The following is a 14,965-nucleotide window of genomic DNA, read 5'->3' as shown; positions in this document are numbered from 1 at the left end:
CTGGAAGCTTCAGTGAAGGAGCAAGTCCTGAGTTGGCTCAGAGAAGCTCTGGGATGAGTGGAGGACGTGGCATGAGACGTGAGACCACAAATGGAAACTCTGACTGAAGGAGCCTCCGAGACACATGTCTAGCTACTGTTGTCTGTGGCTTTTGGTTCCACAATTGGTCTTGTTCAGGCTGGGAACAATGCTCCCACGCTGGTCTGGTCAGGCTTCCTACTTCAAAGGTGAGGAAGAACACTCCCCACCCCACCCCCAAAAGCCAAGTGCCCTGCCTCGATCATTCGGCTAGCTGGGAAACGGTCTGGGAATATGATCTTGCTTTTTCAAGCATTCTGTAAACATTCAGTATGTCAGAGATTCTCGCTATACAAGAGGGTTCCTGTAGAAGGAATGTTTACATCTCTCCCCCGAGTTTCCTGGGGGCTTCCCAGGCGGTGCTAGTGGTAAAGAACCCGCCTGCTAATGCAGGAGACATAAGAGACATGGGTTCGATCCCTGGGGTGGGAAGATCCCCTGGAGGAGGGCCTGCCAACCCACTCCAGTATTCTTGCCTAGAGAATCCCATGGACAGAGGAGCTTGCTGGGCTACAGTCCATGGGGTCACAAAGAGTTGGACACAACTGAAAGGGCTCAGCACACACACCAGCCGCTACTTGAGCAACTTGAGTACCTCACACCCAAGTTTATATGTTGAAATCTTAACCTCCAAGGTGATGGTGTTAGGAGACGGGGCCTCTGGGAGGTGATCAGGTCTTGGAGATGAAGCCCTCATGTTGGGAAGTGAAGTGAAGTCCGACTCTTTGTGACCCCATGGACTGTAGCCCACCACGCTTCTCTGTCCATGGGATTTTCCGGGCAAGAGTAGGGTTGCCATTTCCTTCTCCACATGTAATGGGTACCCTTATAAAAGAGACCCCAGAGGTCTGTCAATGACAAACTGGTGCTTGCCAAGGGAGGGCCTCTGCCATCTGCCTCTGTGGGGACTGAACTCTGTGCAGCTGCAGCTGTTGACCTCTGCCATGCCCTGAAGGGAGTTCGGGGTGGACAACAGGGATGGGGCACCTTATACTCCAGGGAAACTGGTGGAACAGGTCTTTACATAGTTATCTCAGGAGCTGATTTCGTGATCCCAATCCTTGCATCTCCTCTCATCAAAGAGAAGCATGAAAACCCTTCATGGTGACATCAGCTCCTCGTGACTGGCAGAAACCCTTCTGTGAGATATTGACCTTCCCCCACTACCTCTTTGGAGCAGCTTCTCAGAGCTGTCTCCCGGGATGCAGTCCTCATTTTGCCCAAGTAACACGTAACTCCCAGCTTTCACGTTGCGCATCGTTTTAAGTTGACAGATCCCTGGTCCTTCTGCCCTGTGAGGACACGGCAAGAAGGCACCACCCTTGAACCACAAAGTGGACACGGACTCTGCTGGGGCCTTGATCTTGGGCTCCCCAGCCTCCAGAGTTATGAGAAATCAACATTTCTCATATGTTTATGGTATTTTTGTTGTAGCAACCCAACTAGACTAAGACAGGGGTTCAAAGACTAATTGCTTGCCTTGATCTATAGCCCATTGGAAATACAAGGGTGTCAATAAAATTCACAATAAAGCAATGATAACCGCCCATCTTGGGAGTTTCCCCAAAGCAGTGGCTGCGGAGAGTCTGATCTTTCCTCGGTGAGTTTCTGTCTTGGCTGGGACACAGAGACCTGGCCTGATGCTCGCCTGCTGAGGAAGATCAGAGGAAGGGGTCCCCTCTGCCTGACGAGCATGTGTTCCTTTAATTCCAGGACACAACCAGGCAAACTCTTCCCCCTTCCAGCTCTCTGAGTAAGATGCTTATCTTTGTTGAGGCTCAGTTTCCTCATGGGTACAAAGGGCATAATGATACCTTTCTTACATGGTTATTGGAGAAGGAAATGAGAATTTACATAAAGCAACTCCCTTTATATACAGATCTTGCCTTCAATCTTTCCCAAGACCCTGATGCTGGGAAAGATCGAAGAAAAAGCAGAAGAAGAGGGCAGAAAATGAGATAGTTAGGTAGCATTAAAGACTCAGTGAACATGAATTTGAAAAACTCCAGGACATAGTGAAGGACAGGGAAGACTGGCATGCTGCAGTCCATGGGGTTTCAAAGAGTCAGACACAACTCAGCGACTGAACGACAACCACAGTTCCTAGCACAGTAAAAGCACCCAACTATCAGATTATTATTATCAAAAGCTGCAACAGTGTTGAAACTGCACAGAAACCAGACACAAAGTCTGCATGTCCTATTGAGGGGAACTGTCGGCTGCTTACCTAAGGGGCATTTTCCAGCCCTACTTCTTTCCTACTGATGAAACTCTGATTTGTTCACCCCTCGCCAAGGGCATGTGTTCTTCAGGACTGGTTTCCCCTCACCTTAGGAGGTAAATGTTCATTGGTCTAAACTAATCACAGGGATCTTTTTCCCCTAACCAAGTGATTGGTCAGTCAAGGGCATGAGAAGCCATTCTGGCCCATAAGACATGAGGCTTCCCTAGCTTATCAAGGGTTATGGCCAGGAGCATTTTCTCTGCCTGTGACTGCTGGAACTGCCACTGCTATTTTGGGACCATGAGGAAAATCAACTTAAGCAGACCAGCCAAATCCAGTGAGGATGGCAAAATCGTAAGTTGGGGAGAAACAAACAAGCATCTGGGTCTCTTATTGACATTGTTAAGACACTGAATTAACCAACTGGAACTGCCCCGTCCTAGGGCTTCTTGTTATGATATAATCAAGTTCCTTATTGTTTTTGGAGACTTTTAATTGGGGCTTACCTGTAACCCACAGTATCTTAATTGTACATGAGTCCTACATTTTAGGATGGCTAAGTTATGAAACATAGAGAGCAATACTTCATAGTTATTAAAACTGTTCTATTAATTTATATTTGTTTACATGGAAAGATATTAATGATTATATTATAATTTAATAAAAGGTTTGCTTAATTAGGATTTATTGTATGATTCCATATATAAATATACACATGTATATACTGCTGTCATCAATAATTATCTCTGAAAGGTAAACTTTAGTATATTTTAAGTTCCTTTTGGTTCATCTTTATTTTAGGTTTTGACTATGATCATATATTACTTCTTGGTTTTTATTGGGCAGAAAAAAAGGAAGAGGAGGAATAGGAATGAAAATTGTTGATGAAAAGGGAACCTAAGGTAAATTTAGCATTGAAGAAAAGACTAAATGTTCATTTAATATTTGCTTTTTGTGGGTGTTTTACATGACCCAGTCAAGAGTCACTAGGTCAACAAGACAATTTGATTTAAAAAGAATATTTTCAGTCACTGTTCTTTTAAGTGTTAATTTTACAATCCTTTATACATCTTGAAGTACCTCTGACCTATTCTCAAAAAGTTGGGGTGTTGCCCTCTGTTGTTTTGTTTGCTTTCAATTAATTTTCAGCCAAACATCCTGTTCTTGGATGACTGTAAAAGTATAAAACTTGTGCAACTTAAATGTCAAACAATGGGAAACTGATTGCAAAACCCTAAATATCATTTATTTATATGTGTGATAATAAAAAATTTCGCTAAAACCACTAATATAGGTATAATTAGCTTAAGATGAATAGCAAGGAATCTGAAAAAAAGAAAGGCTTCCCACATCTTGGATTCTTTCCTTTTATAAAGTCTTTTATTTTCTCCCCCAACTACAAATGCAATGTATCTTTAATTATAGAAGAAATATGAAATATGGAAAAAGCAGAAGAACCCAAGTATTTATAACTTTATATACCCAGAGTAAACAAGTAAACCCTGGTCTGTTTCCCTCCAAATCTTTTTTCACATATTTATACACCTTCCCCAATGAAACTATAATTACTGTTTTACAACCTACCATTGACAAAGCACTATATTATTAGGATTAGCTACAAATTGGCTAGCAGAAGTTATATGTATAGCAGAACATGAACTAGAGACAAAAGGGCAAAAGGATCGGTGTTATGTGTGTGCAAGGGCTTTACATGCAAGGGAAGGGGGAAAAAATTGTGAAAGCTGAATCGAAATGTTCCAAGGACCACAAAACTATTTCATCAAAATCATGATCTGAAAAACTAATGAATGGTGATCTCTGATATTCTTCAACCACAGCGCTTTTCAGCTTTTTTTTGTTTTACCAACTTGCCTTTGGCCAAATCATATCATACCTCCTTTTGCGGTGGATCTCCTACTCGTAACAATATTTTTAGAGGGTATAAAAGGAATGGGATTAAAAATTTTTTAAAAACCCCACAAGATCACAAGAGAGAAACTTCTTTCCTGTCAGATGGTGATAAAATATAGTAACGGGTTATTAAGCAAAGTTGTTGCATCAATAATACATTGAATCTCTGTCCTAGAGAATTTTAAAAATAGAATAAAAGAGTCATTCATTTGCCTTAAGGTGGCAGGCTGAAACTGATAATTAATTAATGTCCCTTCTGATTCTATGATTCTATATCTGAATCATCTCAAAAAGGAAACGCTTACCTTTAGCTGGGCTCCAACATGGATGTAGTTGTAGGATGACAAGGATTTCTGGAGATGTAGAGAACGTAGCATCTGGTCCGAACCTCCTTGCAGCAGCTGAAAAACATTGAAATAAAAGTAAGTTATCAATATACCCACTGAACCCAATATACCATGTATTCTAACTTACTGGCGCTCAGTCCCTCAGTCATGTCCGACTCTTTGCGACCCCATGGACTGTAGCCCACCAGGCTCCTCTGTCCATGGTAGGTTTTAGGCAAGAAGACTAGACTGGGTTGCCATTTTCTTACTCCAAACTTAATGGTAAACTAGCTGTTTTTCATCTTCTGGGTTAATTCACTCAGGTCCTCCTGTTTCTGGCTTTGAAGATTTATTTTTTTATCTCGAGGGGAAATGGCTTCAACATCATCAGAGATGGAGAATGTTATACAGTCAGAAGGAAAATCACTTAAAAGTTCTTAGCCCTTTCGCAACATAGCTGGCATGAAAGGTTCTTGCTTGGACTGTAGCTGTTTGTGAACCGGGAGCCAGCGCTCTGTAGCAGTCATGTGCTTATCAACCTTGTTATCTAGACAGTGTGCAGTTGTGTTTCGAATTTAGAAAAAGTCAATACTGCCTTCAATCTAAGAGGCATCAGCAGCTAGTCATATGTTGAATCATACCGGAAACAAACAGCTTTTCCTCCTCAAACTAACCCCAGGAAAGGACAATTGGGTAGCCAGGACTATAATTGGACAAAGACAAATTTTAACATTCACTCAAGTGCAGAAAAAGTTATGGTTTCTTTTTTTTTAAAAAAAAACATTAAGTTATTAATTTGGTTGCATTGGACCTTAGTGGTGGCATGGGGGATCTAGTTCCCTGACCAGGGATTGAACCTGGGTCTTTGGTGTCTTAGCCACTGGACCACCATGCAAATCCCAGTCATGGGTTCTTCAAATAACAGAACTCCTATATTCGGCAGAAAACTATTTTATTGAAAACATGGTGAATTATCAACCAAAACACAGATACAACACACGTCGTCCTTCTCGATAGAACATGAATTTCAGAAGGCACTATGCTGAAATTCTCTATATTAAACTGCACACTTTGGTTCACTGAAAAAAGCATAACTATCAGGTTTTTAAAATTGATCCTTTTTTTTTTAACAAAAAGAACCTGAATTTGCCCATCTCTGGAGTGCTGTAAAATGGGAACAATAGCTCCAACTGAAAAATAAAACTAATTTACCATATTCAGAATGTATCATTTCAAAAGCTTTTAGGGTCATTAAACTGTTACTACACTGCAAAGAAACATAGGGAATGCTCAACTGAGGCAGTCATCTGGTTGGTTGATTACCTGCTAACTTTTTAGAACAGTCATGCTTGTCAAGTCCCTGAAGAGCCCCGTGGGGGAGGGTGTGTGCATGCGTGCCCACGTGTGTAATGCATTGTGGGCCGATGGAGGCGAGGGAGGCACAAGGCAGGGAGAGTCCCCAAAGTAAAAATCCACTTCATTCCGTGCACACCTGAAGAAACGGACGATTACCTGCACAAGAGCTTACTAACCTGATAGAAAGAATGAAAGCTTCTTTCTCCTGGCTGTTGCACAATAACTCGAGACTAAGCGGGGAAAGAAGAAACACATTAAAATCATTAATCTGAGAACGTACTCCTAAAACAAAACGAGAGCCACTTTCCCAGAGAACCCTGGACCAGCAGGGCACTGAAAGGGCCTAAGGACCCCAGGGATGGGATGGACCAACCCGTGGAGTCTTCTGTGCAATCTTTTGATAATTCTTTCTTAAACTTTCCGAAAATTGGAGCTATTTTGATATTTTTTAAAACCTGGAGCCTAAAGATGGAATTTTCAGGGGGAGGGAATTGGCAGTGGGGAGAATAGGAAGGAATGTTTAGGGAGGAATACTCTCAGCATTCCCTTCCTGAGGATCTGCTGGTATTTCCAAAAGCACCATCTTAACATCCTGTACTAAAGTCAGGCGAACGAGATCCGTCCACAGATTCCTCTGCTTGAGAGAGTTTCAAAAAGATTGCTCCTAAGAGAGGACTCAAAATGTAAGGGGGTTCTTTTGCCTGAATATGTACATACAGTGAAGGCATGAAACATTTTGGAAAAAAAAAAAACAGACTGGTAATAACTGGCATTTCCTGTCCTTTTTCAACTGACTCTGATAAAGCACTGTTTCCTGAACAGTCTACCGTCAGCTTCACAAACAAAAATGAAGGTTAGACTGCATTCTGTTGCCATAAAGGTTGCTATGGTATGATTGGGATGGAAAGCCCTTAACTGAGAGGGTAGGTCAGTTCATCTCTGAGTACAGTTCAAGGCGGCGACTTAACCTGGTAAAGCTCAACCTTAACTGCTGTAACCAGGAGAATCTACTCCAGATTAGTTACGACACAGCCTCTCTAGCAGTCCCAAGAGGAAAGTTTTGACTGGACTCTTCTACAAATTGGATCTTTCACTCACATGGCAGATAAAAACATACTCTAAGTTTTCACAGAACAAATGTAGTATGCCTCATAATTACACTATAAAACCACAAAGTACTGTATTACTATATAAATATACATATATATATATATATGTATATATATACACACACACAAATGTTACTATAAAGCAGTGAACAAATAGAAACTGGAAGAAAAGGAGATTTCAAATTAATTAAAATACAAACATGGGAGGATGTGTAAAAAGAGTAGAAGTGATTAATCCTACATGGGTTTTTGCTAAACTTTACCCAAAAGTTGGAGCATGTTCAATCACACCCCCTTCACACACACACCTAAATCATTATCTGCAAATTCTATAACTTTTCACAACTTGAAATTGTAATACTGATAAGAGAACACAAAAAGAGAACATTAATGTCACAGAACAGTAACTGAGGGGCAGGAAGGGATGGAGAACAGGATTAAAAGCTACTTTGGAGCAGTAAAAGAAATTCTACAATCAGGTTTTTAAAAAATATTCAGCATTAACAGAGATACCGAGAACAAACAGTGGTTGTCAGAGAGGATGGTGTTGGGGGGAGGGATGGGTGAAATAGGCGAAGGGTATTAAGAGGTACAAACTACCAGTTACAAATGAGGAGGTGACGTACACATAGGGAATATAGTCAATGATACTGTCATAAGTTTGCATGGTGATGGACGGTAACTGGTCTTACTGAGGTGATTATTTTATAATATATAAAATCACTGAATCACTGCATTGTATACCTGAAACTAATCTTGTACATTAATTATAACTCAATTTGAAAACGCAATTCTCATGCTCCCCCTAAAAAATTCAGCATTTGCAAACACGACCCTCAGAACCCAAGCACATTTTACCTTCTCCAATAAATAGTTATTGATGTGTCCACCAATCGGGTCTCCCTTGAAATCAAAGTTGATATCCATGTATTTTCCAAACCTGCTTGAGTTGTCATTGCGGTTGGTTTTGGCATTTCCAAAAGCTTCCAGGACGCAGTTAGACTTAAGCAACATATTCTTCACTCTTTAACACAGATAAAGGAAAGTCACTGCAAGAAATTTCAAAGACTGGACGTTTTAAGAAACTAGATTTCATGAAAAGACATTCAAATATGTCTATAGAGAAGTTGGCTGTAGCATTGTTTGCAACGTCAAAAGAACAAGAACCTTTAAACAACAGAAATGTCCATGAATAGGGATAGATGAAGATAAATTTTTGTTTCCTAGTACAATATACACTTAGCTAGAAAGAGGTCCAGAATATATTGAGAAATCAAGTTGCAAAATAATATGTATTACAAAATAGTATGATCTTTGTGGTGTGTGTGTGTTTTTGTGTGTGTGCCCATACATGTTTTACTAAATGCTTACAAATCTGGAAGGGACAACATACTTCACTATGGTTACCTAGGTTAATGGGGGAGGTAGGTGGAATTTCAGGGAAACTTCATGTTCTGCACAATGATGTAATTTTTAGTTTTTCTATTAAATGAGCATATTTTATTTACATAAATAAAAATATTAAAAAGAGATGTTCTGAAAAGAATGGTGATATGAAAAATGATTCCATTTTTAAAAGTATTTGCTTACAAAGCCTAGTGAAATTTATTGCACTGATTAATATATCATCAATGCGGTCTTGTCTGGTTTAGAAACTGCTCATCATTTTGTTTCGAGCTGTATGGAATCTCTCTTAGGTATCAGCTATTTAAGTTTTTTTTTTCCAGGTACAATTTTTAAATAAAGATAATTACAGAAGATATTAAGTCATTCTTTATTGATGAACACTAGTTCTCTATCCCAGTGGATACATTTTAACTTCATTCTAGGTCTTGCCTTTGTTTCTGTTTCACTGACATACTTGCTTTTATATGGGCATATTACTGAAATAACCTTCCATCACTACTTAAAAGTGACCCTACAACCTTAACTCCTCATGAATGAAAGTACACTTTTAAGTGGAGCAGGGGAAACTGCTCTGCTATGGTAAATAAAGAAAAGTGTTTATAAACTATGGTCAGATATGCTCTTAAAAGGCCAGTAAATGTAAACATGCCTTACTTTACTGTACCAACTGGGCTTGGAAATTAACTCTTAAAACAAACTAAAATTTAGTTCTCATCCAGTTACTCTCCTGAGATTCTAAGGAAATTCTAAAAACTTACTTATATCCTTGTCATATTAGGTTGCAAAGTCAGAATCACAATTGGGGCTGTATCACTAATAAGAAAGATACCTCTTTTGATGTGGCAATCGAGCCCAGTTACAATGAAAGAAGAAAGCCCACGTAGGGTAGTCTAGTCCAAATTCTCTTTTCTACCAACACAGCTTCCTTTTTCTCTACCTGTAAAACTGAAGACTGAGATGTATATACAGAGTGTGACTGTCCTGTAAATAAATACTGAGTTTCAAACTAGCAACTTCGGATTTTTTTTTTTCTTGATGTGGACCATTTTAAAAATCTTTATTGCATTTGTTACAATACTGCTTCTGTTTTATATCTTGGTTTTGAGGTCAGGAGGCATGTAAGATCTTAGCTCCCCGACCAGGATCAAACCCACATCTCCTGCACTGGAAGGTAGAGTCTTAACCACTAGACTTCCAGGGAAGTCCCAAAGTAGCAACTTTAGACAGTTGCTCTTTTTCTCTTCAGAAAGTCCACACCACATAAGAAAGTCATGTTGCTTTATAGCCAACTTTCTAAAAAAACCCCAAAAACCCATGCATTTACTCCTTAATATTTACTAAGTAAAGAGCATGTACCAGACACTCTACTGAATGCTGGGTCAGCGCACACCAGCTTCATCATTCATCTTGCGGTGAGCAGAGAACGAACGTGGTATGAAACCCTTTTAGAAAATGAATCCTATTCGGAACTTCTAATAGCAAGGTTCTGGTTGTCACAGAGTTGGGCAGCATGCATCTGCCTCCCAGAGCCCCCTTTCAGTTTAGGGAAAGAGGACACAGTGTAGAAAAGATGCTTGTACAGTAGAAACAGCAAGAAACCTGTGCATACTTGAACAATACAAACTCCCAGGAGACTATTACATCTTTGCTGAGCACACGTAACATGGAAGGCGGCAGCTGCAGACTGGAATTACCTTAGCACTACCTTTCAATCAAAAAGGAATACGGAAATAGAAGGATATAAATGAAAGCACAGAGAGGACCTCCCTGGTGGTTCGTCATTAAGAATCTGCCCGCCAGTGCAGGAGACACAGGTTCGATCCCTGGTCCGGGAGGAATCCACATGCCTTGGAGCAACCAGGTCCATATGCCACAACTACTGAGCCTGTGCTTCACAACGAGAGCAGCCACCACAATGAGAAGCCTGTGCGCCACACCTGGAGAGGAGCCCCCTCTCGCCACAACTAGAGAAAACCTGTGCGCAGCAACAAAGTCCTCACGCATCCCCAAATGAATAAATAAAATTTAAAAGTAAAGATAACTCAAGTTATTAAAAACTAAAAGCACAGAGATCTGCAGTAAGAGAATCAAAGTAGTTTAACCATCAATAAGTGCCCAAAGCCTATCAGAGTGTAGGCCTAACCTAGTCCAGTCTGTATAGAAAATGAGGCTCCAGCGAGAACCTTCCCCCATGGTTGGACGGCCCTTACCTTTCGATCTCTGCTCTCTGACTGGGGTTGGTGATGGCCGCAATGTACTGCATGATGTACTTACTGGCTTCTGTTTTACCGGCTCCACTTTCCCCTAGGGGGAAAATTCAAAAATTAAAAAAAAAAAATGGAGTATCATTGCTTTACAAGGTTCTGTTAGTTTCTACTGTACAGCAAAGTGAATCAGCTACATGGACACATATATCCTCTCTCTTTCAGATTTCCTTCCCCTTTAGCTCACCACAGAGCACTGAGCAGAGTTGCCCTGTGCTGTACAGAAGATTCTCATTGGTTATCTATTTTAGTCACAGTAGTATATACATGTCAATCCTGATCTTCCATCCATCACACCCCCTTTATCCCCTTGGTATCCATACATTTGTAAAGTTTTTAAAAATACATTTATTTTTATTTATTTGACTGTGCCATGTCTTAGCTGCAGCATGTGGGATTTAGTCCCCTGAAGGGACTGAACCCAAGCCCCCTGCATTGGGAGCATGGAGTCTTAGCCATTGGACCACTCCAAGGGATGTCACCATTGGTCAAGTTTTGATGTAATTCATTTGAAATCTTTTATGTTTTCTTTTTTTGAGTTATTTCATTCAATCTTGATATGGGATTGGTTCTAATGGATCTGAACATGGTAAAAAAAAAAATTAAAACTATTGTAGAAGCAAAATAACAGATTACAGATCAAGACTTACTTAGCAAAAAATATCAGGGGATAAAATGTGGCGCAGTAATTCCTTAAAGTCTTAGTACTTGGCGGTGACTCTGAAGTCCAGTGGAAAAGAAACAAGAAAAGTGACAAACAGTGGCTACAGTGAAATTCATGTAACTGTTTGCTATAGCAGAGTTTTTTAAAAAAAATTTTAATGGGGATGAAAGTTTCCTTAATTACAGCAATTTTAGTGAAAAACAAAAGCAGCAATATCCAAACATATGGTGTCACAGAAAAAGCATGAAAACTCACATAAGGAGGGGAGAAGGGATAAGTTTATAATTATCTGCCCAGATTTTTAAATGTTTATCCCTTGTGACCCAAAATTCCACCTGCAGAAATTTATACTCTAGAAATACTAAAAATACAAATATAATCAAATGATAATCTTCAAAGGTTTTAAGGCTGTTTCTGCAGGCTATTCTATGTATTATCGCTAAAATCTGAAAGTAATATGCCCACTAGTAGAGCATTGGGTAAATAAATTATGATTCAACTATTCAACGTCATCCTACACAATTGTTAGAGACTGTACTACTTCTATAGGTTTTCTTGTGAAAAGATATCCACTATACATTGTTAAATGGAAAAACAAGCTATGTAATAGCAGTGTTAACATAATTCTTTATTTATAATTAATATACATGCATGACTATATGTATTTGCACACACAGAGAAAATGTATAAAAGGAGAAGTGCTTTTGGGACTTCTCTGGAGATCCATTGGTTAAAGACTCTACTCTTTCAATGCAAGGGGCATGGGTTTGATCCCCGGTCAGGGAACTAAGATCCCATATGCTGTGCGGTATGGCAAAAAAAAAAAAAAGGATAAACACCTTATTGTTCACAGGTGTTACTGTGAGAATTTGGGGCAGAACAAAGGATTAGAGAGAAAGAGACTTCCTGCTTTCACTTTAAACATTTATAAAACTGCTTCCCTCCTGCCCCCTTTCTACAATCAGGTAATATTGCTTCAAATTTTGTTTTAATAAAGGCCATCCCAGAATATAACTCTGCCATCTACGGGGTCGCACAGAGTTGAACACGACTGAAGCGACTTAGCAGCAGCAGCAACACTAAGTTGCCTCGCTTCTCTGACCCTCGATACTCTCATCCGTGAAGTGGAAACATGACTGTCCTACATTCCGATCAGAGAATGAATAAAGATCGCAGCAGAGTTTTAAAGCATAAAAGCCACTCATGCGCGTAGGAGGTGTTATGAGCCTCGAGAGGAAGTCCCACAGTTTGGGAGAGGCCACCCAGGGCCAGCGGGCAGGTATTTTCTTGTTTCCAACTCACTCACACGATTCCTTGAAGCACTCGGTTTTACACAGAGAGCTCTGCTCCTGTTCTTGGGCACCCAGGGTCTGGCACCTGTTTATCCTCCCGCAGGCTTCTATAGCTCCAGCCCCCAGCTCTGAGCCCATTTCCAGCCCCCACGCCTCTGTAGGTCCCGTGACCCCAGCTCCATCCTGTTCACCAGTCTGACTTGGACTTCATTCTTCCTTTCTGATGGGAACTTAGGATGTCATTCTCCTGGTTTCATTCTCTGATTATCTAAAATAAACTTTGTTACATTTTTATCCAGTAGCTCTATGCATTTGAGATGAGAGGACGAATTTCCCATGTCAGCTCAGTCTACAAAATTGACCAGAAGTCCTTCCAAACGTAATATATAATGTGTAAATGAACTGAGACTAGTGGATGGTCAGAAATGACAGAGATGATCTGGCATTTAATGTTGGGTACATTTCTTTCTCCGATAAAATTATTTAAGCTTTTAACTTCAAAGAATCTCTAGTTAATCATTTGGACATTTGAGAACCGAAATAGATTAAGTACATGCTGACGCTGGAAGCACAGGGGTCTCCTTAAATACCTGATATGACAATGCACGTGTCTTTGGATCGCCTCTTCATAGCCTTGTAAGCAGCATCAGCAATGGCAAAAAGATGCGGGGGTCTCTCGTACAGCTCACGCCCTTTGTACTGCTCGATCGTGTCTCTCCCGTAAATGTTTAGCGACTTGTAGGGATTCACAGAGACGACGACTTCCCCAATGAACGTGTAGATGCGTCCTTTTTCAAATCTGCACACGAGAGGGAGACAGGAAGACGTGGCTGTGGTTATTGCTGTTGCTTAGTCACTAAGCTGTGTTTGACTCTTTGCCACCCTGTGGACTGTAGCCCGCCAGGCTCCTCTGTCCATGGGATTTCCCAGGCAAGAATACTGGAGTGAGTTACCATTTCCTTCTTCAGGGAACCTTCCTTACCTGTGTCTCCTGCAGTGGCAGGCGGATTCTTTACCACTGAGCCCCCAGGGAAGCCCAGGTATGGTTAAGCAGAAATGCTATTTCTTTCCTACAAGTCTCTTATTTCCAAGAAAACCCAAATATCCCAGGAGCAACTTGAGAACTGACACTCTACGATTCTGAGTTTACCTTTGGAGTTAATGCTTGAGGCTGTGTCCCTGTGGCTGCTGCTGGTAGAAAAGACCAGTAGGGGTTATCAGCCAAGAGAAAAAGAAGAATTTAATACCGGAGGCTGAGAAAACCACTACAATATTTGAAAGTAATTAGCCTCCAATTAAATAAATTTATATATTAAAAAAGTAATACCGGAGGCTGGAGATTTTCTAATTTCTAAAATACAAAGGAGTAAGAAGGAGAAAGAAATAACAATGGCTAGGATAATATAAGAGCTCTAGGAGGAAAAGATACAGAAGTTAAGCAGGTCTTGAAACCCATTTAGCCAGATTTTCAATTGTAAAGAAAATTGTCCAAATATATTTATTTCTTCTCCCTCTTGAAACCCCACAAAAATGTTAGTAAAGGAATAAAAACAGTAACATCCATACCAGGGAGAACAACAGAGGAGACATTTCTGGCATAAATAAAACCCACTTAAAAAAATCCACAGTGCAGATATATACTTATTTATTTGATCACTCCACTTTCTTCCTGCTATCATGAGCAATACTGTAGAAAATACTCTTGGCACATAATCTTACAAATCAGTGCTTTCATTTCTGTGAAACGGATCTCCAGGAATAGGATAGCAGATTGAAAAGTATGTCTATTTTAAAAAGTATAACACGATCCCACCACTCACACATATAAGAGGCTAAAAATCCACTCTGTATATGTATGTGACAGGTACATAACTGCGTGCGTGGACTTCAGTCATGTCCAACTGTGTGTGATCCTATGGACTGTACCCAGCCAGGCTCCTCTGTCCATGGGATTCTCCAGGCAAGAATACTGGAGTGGGTTGCCATGCCCTCCTCCAGGGGATCGGCCCAACCCAGGGATCAAACCCACGTCTCTTATGTCTCCTGCATTGGCAGGCGAGTTCTTTACCACTAGCACCACCTGGGAAGCCCATATATAACTGTACATAAATATATTTTGTAAATGATTACATGAGCATGGAAAAATATGGAAGGCTGCATCATGTTATGTCTTACGTATTTTTAGACACATATAGTAGGGTGATGAGGAGGAAGGCCATGTGGGCAGCTAGAAGAAAGCCAGAGGAACTAAGAAAAGAAAAAAGAGTAAAAAACCCCCCAGCACACATGATATGACTCCAACTGTGCAAAATTATGCATCTATATCTGCAGAGA

The 14,965-nt window shown here is 40.4% G+C and overlaps 1 protein-coding gene across 1 annotated transcript in view; it reads right to left on the bottom strand.

Annotated features, from left to right (window-relative positions):
* The window catches only part of MYO1D (myosin ID), a 366,992-nt gene that overhangs the window by 252,626 nt on the left and 99,401 nt on the right, over nucleotides 1–14,965 (bottom strand). The window contains exons 2-6 of the mRNA XM_015098505.3: nucleotides 13,222–13,430; nucleotides 10,622–10,715; nucleotides 7,863–8,028; nucleotides 6,072–6,125; nucleotides 4,519–4,614 (exon numbers count right to left, since the gene is read on the bottom strand). Of these exons, the coding sequence (XP_014953991.3) occupies nucleotides 4,519–4,614; nucleotides 6,072–6,125; nucleotides 7,863–8,028; nucleotides 10,622–10,715; nucleotides 13,222–13,430 (619 nt within the window). The remainder of the gene's footprint in view (nucleotides 1–4,518; nucleotides 4,615–6,071; nucleotides 6,126–7,862; nucleotides 8,029–10,621; nucleotides 10,716–13,221; nucleotides 13,431–14,965) is intronic.

The sequence above is a fragment of the Ovis aries genome, chromosome 11 (genome assembly GCF_016772045.2).
Source record: "Ovis aries strain OAR_USU_Benz2616 breed Rambouillet chromosome 11, ARS-UI_Ramb_v3.0, whole genome shotgun sequence".
NCBI classification, from domain to species: Eukaryota; Metazoa; Chordata; class Mammalia; order Artiodactyla; family Bovidae; genus Ovis; species Ovis aries.
The sequence above is the reverse complement of the archived record's forward strand: the minus strand, read 5'-3'. Positions and strand labels throughout refer to the sequence as shown.